An 18014-nucleotide genomic window follows, 5' to 3' on the forward strand; every position below is an offset into this window, starting at 1 on the left:
CCGATTTATTTTTATATTAACGAAAGATATATCTCAAGGTCATTTTATTTTTCTCCATACCCAATGGAAAGAGAAGAATCATAGAATGCAATATGAAATGTCAGTGTATAAGTTATTTATAGAATTAAATTGAAAATATTCTCCATTGACTTATCCAATAATGGATACAGCATGTATTTTCATGAATATTGGAAAAATCCAGTGAATGAAGTCAAATATTACCCGAGATTTTGTAATCATTTGCAGTGAAAATTATCACAATTTGAAAAATTTTTATTCCACTTGTATTTTATTCAATCATATTTATTTTCAATAAAATTCGTTGCATATTTTTGAAATAATTTTCAACTAGTCGTTGCCTCGAGGGCCTTCCACCATTTATCCATATATTTTTATGAAGTGATTTTATTAAATTGTTGAATGAAAACAAATAATATTGCAGAACGATGGCTACCTAGGAAGTATGCTGGTGATCCATGGACGCTTCAAAGCAGAATCTAAAGATACACGGTTGGCAGTTGGTAAAATTAGTTAACCGAAATGGTGAGTGAGAGAGTCGAAAGTAGAAGTAGAGGGACACCGTGATCATCGTACGCGGAAGAAAGTGCGTACACGTTACGAATTATGCGCGTTAGTTGAAGTGTCGTTGACCTCATCCCAGTTAAAATATGTGTTTCATCGAATATTACAATATTGTTCATTTTAATAGACGTACGACTATGAAAAATCAATCAGTGGATGAATAACTCCATTACTGCTCAACAAATAATAACGAAAGACCGAAAAAAATAACAGAAATAACGATAATGGAATAACAGAGTGAAAGAAATATAAAGAGTTATAAGTTGATGTTGTTCGGGATGAGAAGAGCCAGTTGCCCATGTTGAGTATGTTTCACCTATGTCGCAAATAAATTAGGCGACCCCTTGTCGACCTAGTTGCGTAATTAGAGGCCCCCTCTATGCATGCACGAGAGTGTTCCCAACGGGTCGAGTAGACACTCGTCAAACTGATGCTCATCTCCCATTTTTTTTTTCTATTCTCTTCCGACAAATTGAAAAAAGAAAATAAGCTGACCACATGAAAATAGAAAAATAGAAATATCGTGACAAGTTTCCATGAAACGGCAAGCATATGCTCATTTGAATAATTAATTCGCCCCAATTTTCGATTGAATATTCCCTATGAAGAATTACGATATTGTAACTAAAATCACTGAGTGAACTGCGACTTCCGTAATTTGTACTGAGCATTTCACCAAATTTTTACAAAGTATTTTTCCCCAGCGAGTATTTATCATATCTATACATCAAACCACCTCGACATTTCATACCACCTCGAGTCATGTCCAAGCAAAATTACAGAATCGTTAAAAAAAAAAAATTTCTTCTCCAAAGCTTCCATTCTGTGACAAAAGCACGAAGACCGTTTAATAAATTCGCTCTATTACAGAGAACAAAAGAATTACCATGGAAATGTCGCAATGAATGAGGTTAAATTCTCAATGTCCAAACTGCAACTCGCCCCGAAATTTTCATAGTCATGACTTTTGTAATACAGCATTCTTCATTTTATGATCCACCATAGCCAGTTGTCTCTCTTATTGCAAGCTCTCCCGTCCATCTGTCGGCCTCGCCCATTAAAAACGGCCGGGTTGCAATTACGTTTAAAAATAGCGAAAAAGGAGAGGAGAGTTTGAAACTGAGAGAGAGAGAGAGAGGGACGTGTTGTTGCGCACTATTGCATCAGACACGATGATCGAGTTGAGTTGAAACGTCACTGTCAAATGACAATTCTTTAAATGATTGAAGAAAGCGGAAATTTTTTTAAAAACATAATCCATGGTATAGTATCTCGCAACCACTTAAACTCAAGTTTCATTTTCCCCTGAATTTTTCTCATTCAATTTAATTTTCACTGGAACTACTCATGGACTGCAGTGCGTACAGAGCGAGAAAATAAAAAAAAAAACAATACTCCTTCATTTGAAATTGTTAACAAAGTAAAATCCGATTAGCCGAGGCTTTTGAATGGCCCCCTAAAAATAAAAAGGGGCATTCACGTTTTTTTTTTTAAAATCCAACAAGAGGCTTTACGCTGCTCATTGTGAGTGATTTTTTTTTTCTTTCGTTAAAGGTCTCTGACATAAAATCTATTGTAACAAATCTAGCGTCGCGAGACTATCGTCCTTGAAGCCAATAATTATTTCTTCAAACGTTTTAAAAAAAAAATGACAAACTGCACAAATGTAATGACAATAAAAGTCAGCAGAGAGTGTCAAGTGCAAGTGTTTGCGGCACGTTTTCCGCATAAATAAATAAATAAAAATAGCATAAACAATTGTTGTGAACATAACCGAGGAGTTCTTTACACACAATATCCATGGATCTTGTGAACACGCGCACGAGGTAGAGGAAATACTCGTAAACGTTTTCCATGAATGGCGTGGGAAGTGCAGTAAAATGACCACTGCTTCAAAACGTTCAAAACATTATTTGCCGTTGATATTTTTATAACAAAATAAAAATTCAGTTGTAATTAAATACACGCCTGGTGGCATTTGTCTATGAAATATCACGTTAGTTATTAATTTTTTTCCTCCATTCAATAAACAAAATCCATTCTTCACAGGCTGTCATTTTTTTTTCAATGAATTTGACTGTAAATATAAAAGAGCAATGCAATCATAATGAAATTGTTTGAAGGCTCAAATGGATGTTGCAGAGAATGACTTATGTAACAACGGCAAATAACGCTAATGAGCATACAACGCCTCCTTCAGTGCCTAGAAACTCACAATATCTGTCCTCAGACTACTTTAAAATAAATGTAAAGAGGATTTCTTTTTTTTTTTCAAGTGACATTGGGTAATCCCTCCCACTGTCCCCCTCCCCACCTCAAATTGTTAAGTCGTATATAAACAATGAGTAACCCATTATCATGAGTGTTATCACATCACCAAGAATTTAAGACCATTAGAATTCAGTATAATCAAATTGATTAGATATCATCTGACATATCTCATGATAATTCAATAGCAAACTTATGAAATAATAAAGATAATCATCAGCTATTAATAGGTACAATAATTCGGTGTAATTCTCACCTGGACTAGTCTGCCATGATAGACCACCGATGAACATTTTCCTAAACAGAAAGAAAGAGGGTGATTTTCTTTTTTTATCACTTTTTTTTTCTCGCTTACACATCCAGCGGTGGCTGTTCTCTCAATTAAAAACTCTTGAATTTTTACGCACAGATTGAAAATTTTCATGATACCCTCTGCGCAAACTCCATTTGTGGACACCAGGTGTCACCACAGAACAAGCAACCCTCATTAATCTATGCTAAACGTCAAAGATTTGATTTTTTTTCCTTCATCTTGGGATTTATCAAGCCATTTATTTTTCATTGAATCATTGATCATTATTGTTCAATTCAAATTTACCGCCACCAATCGGCTGCCATAGTCTCCAGGGGAAAAAATCATAATTGGCACGAGGCATTGAGTAAAAATATGAATGAGAATGGAAATACTTCGGCGATAATTATTTTATTACTCCTCACCGAAATATCTCTTCTCATCTCCTCCTCCTCCCCCCCCCCTTCCCACCTTTCGCTGACTACATTGAAAACAGCATCATCCCCACCTTCAAATACACCCAAGACGCCACGTGATCGTGAATAGCATCGCCCGCGTCTGCGTCACGTGGTGTTCAATGCTGATTTTTCGGTGTGTGAAAAAATTTTAGGTCATAAAAATATCCGTTAATATTCTTTGAAAATATTTAATCATTAATAATCATTCCAAAAGGCACGTGCAAATTTTTTTATCCCCATGAAGAATAAAATTCAATTGATTTTAAAAAATCAAAGAATGGAAACTAATCAATTTACATAATTAAAGGTATAAAGAGGTGTGAAAAAAATAATAAATTCCGTAAGTTCAGTAATACTCCTGTCCCATTTGTATCATTCACCGGGTGCATTTGAGATAGAAAGAATGAGGAATGAGATGTAAACCAAATGGGATCGCATACGATGGTGGTGGTATACTCAGTACCAAGGAAGGGTAGGTCGCGTGTGCGGGGGTGGCACGAAAACTAAAAAGGGGATGAGAAGTGGAGGTGGATAGGAGAAAGAGGAGATGGAGAAGGGGAGATGGCTCTCAGCCCGGGAGGTGGCGTCGACCAGATATATATTAAACTTTCTTCCACTACTGGCAAAATCTCCCCCAAAAATGAAGGAAAAAAAAACAAAGAAAACAATCATCTGAATTTGAAAAAAAAAAAATTGCAAAGAAAAAAAAAAATTTGGACCATCATGCCCTACCCTGGATCATTAGGGACTTCCGACAATGATCCGCTGGCAACAATTTCCTGACCCTGTGGCTCCATATTAAAATCCAAGATAATTCTTCGCACAGATTAATTAACCAAACCAACTTCACACTGACAATGTTTTACTCTTTAAAAAAAAAAAATCAATCCTTTGTCACAAGTTCTCTCCAACTTTGTTTTATTTTCCCCTAAACTTCATTCACAATAACTTAAAAATCACAGAGTTTAAAAAAAATCAAATTGATTTTTAATCCAATGAATGCAACACCTTCAATAATCACCACAGACTGAGTAACCACACTTAACAACAAATGATGACAATCCCTCAAGCTCCGTCAACGATATAGAAAACTTAAGAAAATAATAATGACAACAAAAACAGTAACACAGCACGCGCGCGCGCCTTGTCTGACACACACGGAAAAATAAGGTGAGGGTGGGGGAGGGTGGCCGCGAGGGGGTTAGGGGCAGCAAAAGCCTCGTGTACTTTGATGTATTAAACAAACTGCTGTTCAACCCCCTTATCGTCAATAGAATTGCCAACGAATTATTTCAACAGTTGCGAATTATCTCTCTTCTTTTCACTGGATAATCAAGATGCACCTTATCTTCCGTCTCTCTCATAAATTGAGAGATAACAACAGATTATTTATTATTTGTTGTTGTTGGTATATTTATTTCAATGATGATACGTATGGCGTATGCCTTACTACTGAAAAAACTACTAAAAACTAATAAAAGGTAAGAGGTTAACGTTGGCTGCGCGGTACGGCGACTGATGACGGGCGGCGGCCGGTACTCTTACGTGCGACGCGCTCTGTTAGAGGTTCAACGCGACACTGCGCTCAGTAGGTGCGGGGCAGTGGGGGGTAGGGGGATTGGGGTGGGGTGCTGGATAAGTAGGATAGTACCGCTTGTGCATGCTAGTTTTTGGATGGGTGGGGATGGGGGAGGTGAGGAGGGAGAGTTTTGGCCGCCGCCGCTGCTGCTGCCGTCTGGATGCACTTTAGCGCATGCGCATCAATGCACACATAGACTTCATACAGTAGACGGTAGATAGCAGCAGTGCCAGCAGCCCGCCGAAAATGTGTGGTGAGGGAATGTACCCAATGTATGTGTAAGGGGGCCGCAGGGTGGAGGGAGGGGGAGGAATGGAAGTTGGTGGACTGGTGGGTGGATGGGTGGCAGAGGGGTGAGGGTGGAATAGGGGGGTAGTGAGGGCGGAGGGGAGCGAGAGGCAAAAGCTGGACAAGTGGAGGGAGACAAGACCCGCCTACTCGGCATGTTGATTTTTTTTTCTCTCTCCCCCTCCCCCCTTGCCCCCTCCATCGCAGTGCTTTTTTTCGTGGTACCATACGACGGAGTCAGGCTGACTCAGTACGGTACTGCACTACTTGATGGTTTTCGAGAATAGAGTTGAGCTTAGCGGTACTGAGCCACAGGGAGTATAGGACACGTGGGATAGTATTGACCTTGGTCAGGGAGAAAAGAAGGATTTTTCAATTTTTATCTCAACTCGTGCAGAATTCTCTTCAACCCCTCTCCTTCCCACCGTCCCTCAATCCCAATGATTACATAATTCACGGTATGCCAACACCTTGAATCCCACTTCCCTTTGAATTTTACGACTTTCAGATTAGATTTTATGACTTCTGCGTTGAAATTCCCCTCCGATGATGTTACCCTTAAGTTTCACCAGATATTCGGAAAAATGTAAATGGACTTTTCACGAGTTGAAATGATAAAAAAAAAGAAAAAAGAACAACTAATACGTCTCTTTCCGATTAACCAGTTTATTATACTGGCTTTTCCTACCTACCTTAAACCCGTCCGTCCTTATCTCCGGTGTTCCCGCACTAAATCACGCATGGCTCAACTCGGAAGCAACCGGCCATTTGCATAATCGTCACGCCGGTCACGTAACTGCTGCGTGCAACCGCGCGTCTTGCGCTTCAGCATCCCACTACTATCCCAATGTCATACTATATATCTGTATACATACATCTTATGTTGAACCCCATACACACTGCCACTTGAATTCACTCCATGGGCAATAGACTAACCCTCCCCCTCCCCCTTACCCCAGGCATCCCCTGGTCTAACACCGTACTCTCTTCCCTTCTCAGAGTTCCCATTTATGTGCCTCTACTCCTGCAGAATATCCGTCCGTTCTGTGTCCTCTAACGTTTTCACGTAGACGTTCTAAATTAGATTCTCGAAAAGCTTAACTCCAGTCCGCCCCAACAGATCGTTTTTTAAACCCAATCGTGTGTAAACATTCCCAGATTTTCAGTAGAAAAAAATAAAATGATTTCAATATTTGAATTTATCCTACACCTACCTACCATTATTCCTGAATAAAAATGAAAATTGACAATTTCCGAATTCCTACATTGCATGTGATAACTTCAGTAAGTGAAAAATAACCAATTAAAATTTTTTATCGTAATTTAGGTATCAGTGAGCTATCATTGAACTAAAGCATATGGAATTTTCATCATAACAACCCTTTAACAGGGATTTATCGTTCATTCCATCCGATGTCCCTATTGTTCTACAGCATCCGGATCAATCAAACAAACTATGAAAATTCAGTCTCAATACACAAAGCGACAATTTGGATAATTTTAACGACAAACTCCAACCACCACTTGACAGTCTACTACGTATCGGCCTGATGACGAGAACCAATGCAGATAGAGGAAGAACGGGGGAGGGGGGGGGGAGGAGGAAGAGGATAGTGTGGATATCGAATCGGCATGGGGATGTACCTTTGTTCGCCGACAAACCATCCCCCACCTCCATCCGAATTTCATACACACAAACCAGTCTATATGGCATTAAACACGACACATACGTTCAATGTACGTACACGAATTACGCATTTCACACGGATGAAGTGGAAGCTCTCAATCAGACGTCGAGTTGGTGCGCGTCGCCCCAACGAAATCCATCGATCAACTCAATTAACTAATTGCCCATCCACCAGGCCTGCCTCCATCGCAACCCCCTCTCATTCCACTTGCCGTATAAATCTCATTCCTATTCGTTATTTTAATCCAAAAGTCAACTTTACCGACTGGAGAAAGTGTTTCAAGTATTCCGTGATTTTACTGCTTCTTCGATTCATTTTTAATTGTTCTTTTTTTTCTTTCATTCACCGATTGGAATAGTACCCTGTGCAGTGAGAGAGAAAACTGCGACATTTTGATGTACCGATGTGGAATTACTATTTTGATGAACGAAATTAATGAAAAATTTTTTACCAAAAAATTCATATTTTAGAAAATATTATACACTTGAGATTGTTAACTATTGATATCTTATTTCATCACGATTTATGGTGGTTTATCGGCTCTAATTGTAAAACAGTAATTTCCCGTTCACAATTAGCAACTTGTGTTAATTCGGAAAATACAACAGAAATCAAGAAAGTGCCTTCACTAATTTCCTCGTTTTAACCGTCTCAACCGCTGAATTCTCGAGATAATATTGAGAATAAGAAAACCAAGCAAATATAACGTACACCAAAGGTGATGAGGTGGTAATCCAGTTTTAAAATGCCAGTCCAGACGCACTAATAAGTTGCCAGTGAGGGGGAATTGACCCCCCTCCGTCAATTAGCGAGCTACAGCCTCCTTCGACTCCTAAATAAACAGCCCCAGGTGTTCGAAAAAATCAAGTAAAAAAACCAGCAATTCAACATCGTTGTGAGCATACAAATCCAATAAGTGAAATATTTTTACTCAATCACGAGAATTAATAGTGAAATAAAAAATTTCAATTACCAATTAAGTCAATAAGAGACACGAGTGAAATATTAGCATTTTGTAGTTGAAAAAGTCATTGAACAATGTAATTTATTGGTAATGTATTCCACGATTTACAAATTTTTGTTCATTATCACTCGTGTCCCAGTGGTTTTCTCCGATAAACGTGACGGAATGCCTGCACTGCAGTCATCATTTCCCACCCACCAATTCTCCCCATCAACATCTATACCAATACCACAACTATACCTCATCCATTCATCCCTCCAATTTCGATTGTTATTCTCCCTAGTATCAGTGCTTACTGAAAAATATCATTTCAACCCAATATACACTCGACCTTATCCTTCCACAATTCATTTTTTCCTCTCTCTGTCTCTCCCCCTGTCCTTTTTCTTTGCACCTTCGAGGAGACTTCCTTTCACAAGGTTTATGATCCCTCTTACAACTATCTACAGTTCGAACTATCGATTTAACTCGGTGGTAAAATATTTGTGCTAAATGAAAGAGATAACACTCCAAACTCCGAGTAGATACCATACACTTGAATAAAAAATAAATGTATTATTTTTAAACCTTGAATTATTCCAGTGATATTGATTAGCTATTCGAGTGAAAAAAAATTCAGTTCAATGTTCATTATTTCGAATCCATCCTGAGGAATCTAACGTGCCACACATTGAAAACGCCAGCAGGAAGGAAGAGGGCGCTGGGAGATGGGGGATCGCGTGTCCCAGTTTTCGTGCTGTCCTACCAATGATTTAAAGCCGAAGAAACTATGCAGATAAGCAGAAAGACTTCCATCCAACCCAACTCCTAACTCATGGAGGCCAGAAATGCTAAATTTCCAGAGCCCCTACATTTCTCTAACCCATATATACACACATTTTCCAATCTTCCATTCAGAAAACTATTCAAACTTCGTTATTCAGTTATTTTTTCCTCTAAGACCATTAGTCGACCCCTCGCAAGATTTTCAAAGCCATCAATGAGAAATGAAGAAGATGAAATTCAATGATTTTATCCAGCAATTCAAAGATTGAAAATTTTATATCGAACCTGTGAACTTCGATTGAAGAGCAAAATTTAATGATTTTATCCGGCTATTCAGGAGTGAAGAGAGACGATGAAATTTTTACTTCTCTTCTTCATTTTTCCTCAATAAGTTGATTGTGCCACTGGCTTCATTTGAATAATGCATTCTGTGCTGATTGGATTCTACCTATCCATCACCAAGAGCCCACCAAGAAAAACTATACGCGATGAAGTGGTGGTGGTGAAAAAAAAATTTGATAAAAAATCACCGAATTTCTTTAGACTCAATATTTTTACGTCTCGGTGAAATAAACAAGGTAAAAATTCACTTGTATCATGTGAGATATATATCATACGTTCCACTTGGGTAGTCGAAAACCGACATTGGCTCTTTTGCTACGTGTGTACTTTCTCGTTCAAGGGGCGGTGGGGGGGGGGGGGAGGAGGAGGAGAGGAGAAAAACGGAAAGATAAGTTGAAAGAAAATGAGGGGATGAAAGAAAGGGATGGGAGAAATACAAGGAGGGAATTCATCTTCGAAATGATTCAAGTAGAGGGGAGGAGGTGGGGAGAGGTTGCATGGATAGTGAATCCAGTATGTGGGGAGTTTGAAAAGGGGCAAAAAGGCGCTGCCTGCACGCCGATGAGAACGAGACGGGAGTGGTGAATTTTTTTTTTTGTTTTTTTTTTCATTTGATAAATGCGACGAAATTCCTTGGAAAAACGAGGGAAACACTATTTTCCGTGAGGGATGAGAGTCAGAATATCCGTTGGGCGGATAAAAATTCAACTCATTGATATAGCAATGAGCAAATTCCGGACAAATCGAATTTTCAAATGAGTTCACGATCAGAATTTGAGAGAATTAAAAAAAAAACTGAAAGTGCTAGTGAAACACAAGCTTTTTCAGCAAATAATAATCATAATTATCCACCGACTCCCTCCCCGACTATTCTTACATCGCAGGTATTTGTGAATAGTCACACCGTAAAAATATTTCCACTTTCATGTCATAGCAGCATCACCAAAGTGACTAGACCGTCTTATCTCGTCGTTTCCGGTCCAACGAGTTGGAAATGCGTAATAGAAGGACTTGTGAACGAAAGTCTTATACTCAATTTTATATAGATATATATATCGCTTACCCAAGAATCTCAGAGTCCAGTTACGAGCGATTACGAGCATCTACCAACGACCGGAGGGGTCATTTTACTGCATTCTCACTGTCAACACGTATTCCCTTCACTTTAATCTCGAATGAAAAGATAAGAATCACAGAAACTGATAATTCATATATTTTCATTGAATTCTAAATCCAAAAACTCATCAACTCAACAATGGACTATTCGAGATGATTTATCACAGTGGACTCACAAATATTCACCAACAACAGTGGAATTATTATCCACCAACTCCATTCAAACAAACCTCAGGCCTTCACCACCCTTGATGATAATATCCCAAGGACTCATATCTCCCCCCCCCTCCTCCTCCTCCTCCTCCTCCTCCACCATCACCGCCTCTCCCACATACCCCCCTTTTACTCGCCTCTGAAACACATAAATTCTCATATATCTATTCCGTTCTGCTTCACAGTTGTGTCTCGTTCATTGCACATTTACGATTATAGCCACGGTAGCCAGGGTATTCGGTTAATGATGTTCTCTCCACGTGAATTACCCAACTATCACTGCTCCAATCCTAAACTTCTTCCCACGACTCTTCCCCTGGATCATCGGTTAAACTGTACTTGGCTTCTGGACGCCCGAGAGGCATAACGATACAACTCATGCAATTACGAGTGTATAATCTTCAGAATGTACTATCAAACCAGTGATTATCATTACACGAGGCATATGATGATTTTTAAATTCAGTTGTTTTCATCGTTTTTTTTCTTTTATCTTCCGTCGCAAAGTGGCCCCACGAGTTCCCACACAGAATAAAAATTACGGGAATTTTTGCAATAATATTTTGAAATGTTTCCAAGAATTAATTTTTTTTTTTTCGGATTTAGTTGGAATGATTGATCAACTCGGAGTTGAATATTTCAGATTTTCCGTTATCATTTAGTTCAACAACATTCGTGTTAATTATTTTGTAATCTCTTGAGACTTAGCGTCTCTCATTCTCGGCAATTTTCTAAATTGCATACGTTCGTGTAAAATCCATTTTTCAATGCTTCATGCAACATTTCTTTTCATTTTTTTTTTTTATCCCTCGAAACTTCAACTCTCGTGGAGTGGCCACGTTGTCACGGATGAAAGGAAGTGTCTACGAAGCTTCGTTTGGAATTTTCACAAAGGGAAGACGCGCGGTCTTTCAACCCCTTTCTCTTTCCCTTCCCTCCACGACTCTTCTCTCGTCTCTTCCCCTCCCCCCCCCCCACCCCTCCCCCACCTCTTTACGTCATCGTCTTCTTCAGGGACATCTTTAAACCGCCCAGCTCATCAGGGCACAAACCACCCCTTTCCACCCCACCTGCCACTTCTCTTCCTCTCCATCTACGAGCGACAAGCTCCACTTTACGGCAAAACACAGTACGAAAAGTTTTAAGGGAAACTGAATGTGAATTTAGTTACTATTGTCTCGATGCCAAACGCTGACTATCTACAGTCGTGACGTGAATTTTATTGGGAGAGAGAAAAAAAAACATTTTACCTGGGTAGTTTACCACTCCCAAAGGTTTAATATGAATTGGTCACGTATTTTGTCACAATTTTTGGTGGTTTTTCTTTGTTTTTTATCGATTGGAACAAATTCACTGCCAAAATCTAATGCAGAATTAGGGATAAAAAAACAATGGAATACTGAACAGTCTAGTCATCAACAATATAGATAAATATTCAATAAAAATTACTAATATTTTCCGTAATTTTTCAGCAAAATATAATCGCTTCCATCTAATATTTTCATTTTGAAATAAAAAAATACTCTTCCCTCCCTATATGTTTATCAACATTCGCGGCAAAACTTGTACCAATTTTGACAAACATCTTCAAACAAATCACCACAGTTCTTCATCAAACAGACCGTTGAAACGTTTGTCGGAAGTGAATTATAAGTTCCTTTCGTTTTTGGTACAATTAGGGTAGAAGCCCAAAGCCCAAGAGTGATGTAGGGAGGGGATAGACTAGTGAAAAGGAGTTGGCCGAGTCTTGTAGGCTTTTTCCACTCGTAACGTTGTGTTACATCGCATGCTGAGGCCTTCGTCTACATGAAACCCCCGCCGAGGAGTGAAACGGAAGGGCTGACTTTCAAGGGCCTGAGTTGGCAATAGTGAAGAGCATCCACTCGTGGCGACACTCGTGAGCGGCCTCATTGTCTCTGAAGAGACCTGGCTGCGCCTTCACTACCATCCCTTCTTTTTTTTTTTCAAACCGCCACCCTCCCACCCCCCTACACCCCTCGTCCTTCGCCCTCTTCTCTCACTTCTTCTTGCTCCTCTAGCTTCTCTTCTCCTTTTCTCTTTTGACATTCACAGACCCCTTCCATCTACCTCTATCTCTAGTTGCAGGTCCAAAGAGTGACGATGGGGATGCAGAGCCACCCTTTCCTCCCCTCCCCCTCCCATTCCAGCCACCGTTGCTGTCCTCTCAACTTCAAACCTCACACCCGCATCACCATTTTCCGAGCGCTCTACACTCTCACCCTTCGGCTCTAATAAGCTTATGCAGCACTCTCGAATCTGTCGTGGTTTTCAACTCGTGGAGAAGCGAGCTAGTGGTAAGATGGTAGAGTGAAGCAAGAACCGATGGGGTAGGATGGGCCGGGTGGGGATGAGAAAGGGGGAGAGGGGGGCACAAGGCCTGATACTTCTGTTTTAACAGTTCTGCATCATCAGAAATTTATTCGATGGGTTTATTGGATTTTTCCGGGATTTTCGGAATTTTTCAAGGGATATTCATGAGATAAAACTACCACGACTAGCCAAAAAAATGTCATTTCATCCGATTATTTCTTATCACATTCGTTCAAACTTTACAATTCTTGGATAACAGTGTATTTCTCTTTTCAAAAAATCGAGAGGAACCATGTTACAGTGAGCAAAGTTTTACCGGAGTGTTTTATGTGTCGTTCGGACACGTTTCCAGAGAGGGCGACATTTTTTTTTTTTTCATCTCATTCCTTAAAGAATAAAAATTTGTGGTAGGGGTAACAAGGAATGAAAAAAAAAAAAGAAGGCAATGCCATAGTGTTGACGGGATACTGGCTTGAGATTCTTGCTGAGTTGACAATAAACTTTCGAATAAAGTTAAATACAAACGGGAATGAAGATACATTACTTGTCGTGAAATGGCGCCATGGTATTTGGAGACAACGTTGTCGAGACTAGATAAGAGAGCTCGTGAACTATGATTATTGAACGAATATCATTGATGAGACAATTCTCCCCCTCCCCTCCCCCCACCCTGATAAATTAGTAAGAGTAATTCTTCTTCGTTGAATTTTATTCAATTATCTGAAAAATACTTCTCATAGTATTCCTCCGTCTTGTTCTCCCTGAATTATTTAAAATCGTAGGAGAGCCGGGAAATCTAAAGGATCGTACGGGTTATTTATCGAGACAGCCAATAGCGATAAGGATGGCAAATCGAGCGAACTTGCAACCGACCCAAGCTGTATTCAATTCCGGCTCATAATTGTTAAAGTGGAAAAGTTTCGAAGCGTCGGCTCCCAGTCTCTCCCCCCCTTTCTACTACCACCCTCCTCCCCCGCCCCCACCCCTTTTACCATCTTTTTCTTTAGCCCCCTTTCTCAACGTTGATTTCTCGTTTCTGGTTCGTATCGTTCTATGTACCATCGTATACCCAACCTATACATGATGGTTTTTTTAAAGAAATTTATATAGACTTGTTATATGTATAAAAGTGTAGTTCGTATCGTCCGCGCCATTCTTTTTTTTTTCCAAGTTCACGACTTCTGTCCAACGAATTGAAGTTACAGCCGTAACGCATCCGGCTTTCTATACCCATTTTCAGCAATAATCCACGTTCAATCTTAAACACGATAGAAAAAGAATATTTCGCGGAGTCCTCTCAATTTCACTTCCTTTCTTGCTTTTTATTTGAATTAAAGTGTAATGTAAATTTCCGCGTCTTCGTTAATGAGCTCAGCATCGAATAATAAACAATGTCATACTAAGAATAATTTTTCCAATAATTTCAATGAGTTACTTGTACTGTTAAGGTGACATACAACATGCATATCCAATCTGTAATTATCATTGACTTCGAGATTCATTAAGATCGAGGTGAGACTCATTCACACCGTGAATATCAAATGACAAATAATGCAAAATGCTGATTCAGCGATTATGTCAAGCTCTAATCTACGTCTGGCTCTCACCACTCTGCATAAAATGAACAATTAAGAAATTCAGAATTGGTTAGAGCACAGGGAAGCAGAAATCCCGGGGGCCATCGACCGAATGGATGCTTTCTATCGACGTTCACTGTACCGGGTGATTGAAATCGACGCGTCTCAGGGATTTACGCTTCTCCCAGCATCGCCTCATCCTCATACTCCACTTCTTTTCTCATTCCTCTTTTCCCCCCCCCCTTTTTTTTTTCTCATCCCTCTTTCAACTTCAGCCCTCGAGTACACCTTACGTTTCACGTCCAAAACTTCTTCACGTATCGAACATTCAAAGTTTCACCAACCCCTCAATATCTCACCGAGTACTTTAACGTTGACTTTTCAGTTTAATATTGTAATAAAGCCACTTTACCCTAATCAAAATATTTGTCACCGAATTACACTCGCCACGTGATAATACAAGAACGAGAAGAAAAAAAAAACGATCGAATCGAAGGGGAAAAAAATATGAATTCAATCGGAAGAATGTGAAGGGTCTTCTTTCCCAATGAATCATAGAATAATTTTTTAATTAGACGAATACTTCTGCTCATTTCCCTACTCCCTAGACTGTTAGGGAAAATTTGAGAGGGGGAGCGGGACGAGTGTGAAGGTCGAGTGGCTGCACAAACAACAAGATGGCCGACAGCCGACGCCAGCCGTGCGCTTCTACAGAAAGGGTTGTTTTGTCAGTATTCCCACACGGATATCGTTCTCACGTCAATTCTTTTCCGAATGTCTGATATGTTTGATATATCGATACGACCGATATTCACTCATCTTTCCCATCTAATACAATAAAATTGTGATCATAGACCGGAGTACACTTCCCTATTGAAATTGATAATTAATCAAGAGTGAAAAAAGAGCTCTTCTGCTTCACATCCTTTAAAATTTCACAAAAATTTTCCCTCACCTCTATCTCAATCATTACCCGAAGTGTCTATACGTGTCTTATCTCCCCCCCAATCCCCTCCAATTACCTCAAAACCTCAAATCAATGCTCCTCCATTCACGAAAAAAAAAAAAAAATCCACTTCTTGCCCTCTCTCATTATCGAAAGCCGTCCCCGCAGCCTTAATTATTCTACCCCAAAACCTATAATCACCAAAGTCATCCAACTCGGGAGAGTAAAGTGTAACAGCAAAAAAATTCATCAATAAGAAGGAAATAATCAGAGATGTTAATATCGAGAAGAAGAAAACACAAAGAAAGAATTCATAGATGACAAGAATGGAAAAATCTTGGGAGTGCAGCGATCGGCTTGCGTCTGTCCAACCGAGTACCTTTTCCCCTTGCATCATCCCCGCCCTCCCCCCAGCCACCCATCGCTTTCTGTACATTCTTTTATTTTCTCTTATTTCTGTGCCCTTCTTCATTCTTTCTTATTTCACCGTACCCCATCCCTTTCGGTGTCGTCCGTCGCTTGTCTCGCAGATCGACAACCCTCAGACGAAGGAATGGAACGAAGAGTGGAGTAGGTTGTGAGAAAGAGGGGCTAGATATATATCGTATACGAAGCGCATCGTCAGCAACAGCCCCATTTCAACCCTCCTTCACCCACCCAATCCCCCTCACTTCTCATCTTTTTTTCATGTTATTTTTTTTTCTCTCATGTATTTTATTTTTTTTTTTTGTCCACCTCTTTTTTAGTTTTTTTCTGGAGTAATCAGCAAATCGGCGAGTCTGGCAGCTGGTTACACCGGGAGGAGGTGGAGGAATAGGCTGGTGATGAGGAAGACTGGGAGAGGTGTTGGAAAGACGTCGATATAACAACTCGATTACATCAGGAGAGAAGTGTCACTTTGCCAGAGGCAACTGCAAAGTGAATTTTGTTATAGGCCTCTGGTCTTCTCAAGAAAAGAGCAAGGGAGTAGTGGCATTTGTCCATTTTCCTTTTGATAACTGTACCCCACTTGAGATACTTGTGAAACAATTGGAGAAATTATTTTTGTTGAGGTTTAAATTACAATCGTCCGCAAGATCCAGACGAGATCTGATTTTGAGGACATTATCTTGTTGAAAAAGAAAAAAAAAACAAATTTTTGGGACTGACTCAGACCGAGAGGAGATAATGTATTAGAATTAGTCTCTGCTATTAAATTAAAAGGAAAAATGAGAGCACGAGATGATATTTCCAACGGGAAGTCTTGCATGTGTCTCATGGCCAGGCCCTATTTTAAATAGCCGATAAATTACTGCAATGATTCCACGAAAATTCAGGATAAATATCTCCCAAAGTACTTAAATGTCACATTCAATAAAATCATGAACCTCTACCGTAAAATTATTTACCATTTTATTTTTATGCTTCATTCATCTTCGTGAAAATCAGAGCAAAATAAATGAAGGACTGATGGTAGTGACAGTAATTATAGAACACCAAGCGATAATCACTGACAACTGACATTCAGAAGCCCGAGAAGACTAGAAATGCAGTGAGAAATTACAGCAGTGGCTGCAACATCACCAGTATAAAACCTGGGCTTTTGGCCACATCCGTCGCTGCATGACAGATTATAACGAGTGACCCAATTAATGTATAACGTTGTAAAGTATCGTTCAATGCAAGCAAATACTCATGAAACTTAGGCCATCAAAAATAGAACGAAACAAAAGTAATTGATAATTAATCAACAACAATGCTCATCAAATATTTTTCCCTATTACCGCAATGGAGTGAAAAAAAATTAATCAACCTTTTTATTGAAGAAGGAAAACAGCCCTGAGCTATAAGAACCAACAATTTATCTTGACATTCTTGAATTTTTTTTCCCCTACCTCAATTTATCAATTTTTATTTCGTTACACTTGATATCCCCATACTCGTAGTGTTTCGCGAATTGCATTCGTCACTGTGTTCCTCGATTTTTTTTTTTACTTCTTATTCAAGAGCGAAACGAAACTTTGGCGCCTTACCACGGGGATGAAAATCCACTGAATATATTCACATGTATAACAAAAACTTTTTCACCAGTAGTGCTTTTGCATGGGATGTTTTATTACAATCTGCCAAATTTTTCGAGTAAGAAACATGAATAATCGTTGGGTACAAGTATTTTCATGTGAGTATATGGTTGAAATGAATATATTGTGCACTGGCAGCCGCATGTTAATGTAATTCAACCACTCAGTCTGAATTATTTCTCAAATTGATGAACACAATGTTCCAAATACACGAAAATATAAATTTACACTTCATTTTCCGCCCCCTCCCCCAAAATTTAATCAAACTGACTGATTAAATCACTTCCCATTGAACATTTAACGTCGGTTATTTCAAGAGTTGAGTGCAAATGGAAGATTAAAAGTAACTCAACAATAATGAATTCTCTTAATCGCCTGTCATAATCAGTGAATACGTTGTCAGTTGATTTAATTGCTGGTAAATGTAAAAACCCACATGGGGTATATCCATTTTGATATGGAAATCCAATTGCCTCGATCCCCTGTCTTACGCAGTTTGCAATTTATGTTTGTCTGGAAATTTCCTTGGGAAATGTGTAATCTTTG

At 39.3% G+C, this 18014-nt stretch overlaps 1 protein-coding gene and 1 long non-coding RNA gene across 10 annotated transcripts in view; one reads left to right on the forward strand and one right to left on the reverse strand.

Annotated features, from left to right (window-relative positions):
* LOC135160137 (uncharacterized) overlaps positions 1-16954 on the forward strand; it is a 43083-nt gene extending 26129 nt beyond the window's left edge. The window contains exons 2-3 of one of the 2 annotated variants that reach the window (XR_010298507.1): positions 443-887; positions 16155-16954. This is a non-coding gene — a long non-coding RNA (uncharacterized LOC135160137). The remainder of the gene's footprint in view (positions 1-442; positions 888-16154) is intronic. The other variant, XR_010298508.1, reaches the window with a different exon arrangement.
* The window catches only part of Rbp6 (RNA-binding protein 6), a 329371-nt gene that overhangs the window by 307343 nt on the left and 4014 nt on the right, over positions 1-18014 (reverse strand). For 2 of the 8 annotated variants that reach the window (XM_064116327.1, XM_064116326.1), the window contains exons 1-2: positions 4333-5187; positions 3107-3147 (exon numbers count right to left, since the gene is read on the reverse strand). The exons of 4 other annotated variants lie outside the window; for them this stretch is intronic. In XM_064116327.1, coding sequence (XP_063972397.1) covers positions 3107-3147; positions 4333-4397 — 106 coding nt within the window. In that variant the 5' untranslated portion in view covers positions 4398-5187. Of the gene's footprint in view, positions 1-3106; positions 3148-4332; positions 5189-18014 lie in introns of those variants that run through there. 2 more of the 8 variants (XM_064116325.1, XM_064116328.1) reach the window with 2 other exon arrangements.

Source organism: Diachasmimorpha longicaudata, chromosome 3, assembly GCF_034640455.1.
Source record: "Diachasmimorpha longicaudata isolate KC_UGA_2023 chromosome 3, iyDiaLong2, whole genome shotgun sequence".
In the NCBI taxonomy this organism is placed as follows: domain Eukaryota; kingdom Metazoa; phylum Arthropoda; class Insecta; order Hymenoptera; family Braconidae; genus Diachasmimorpha; species Diachasmimorpha longicaudata.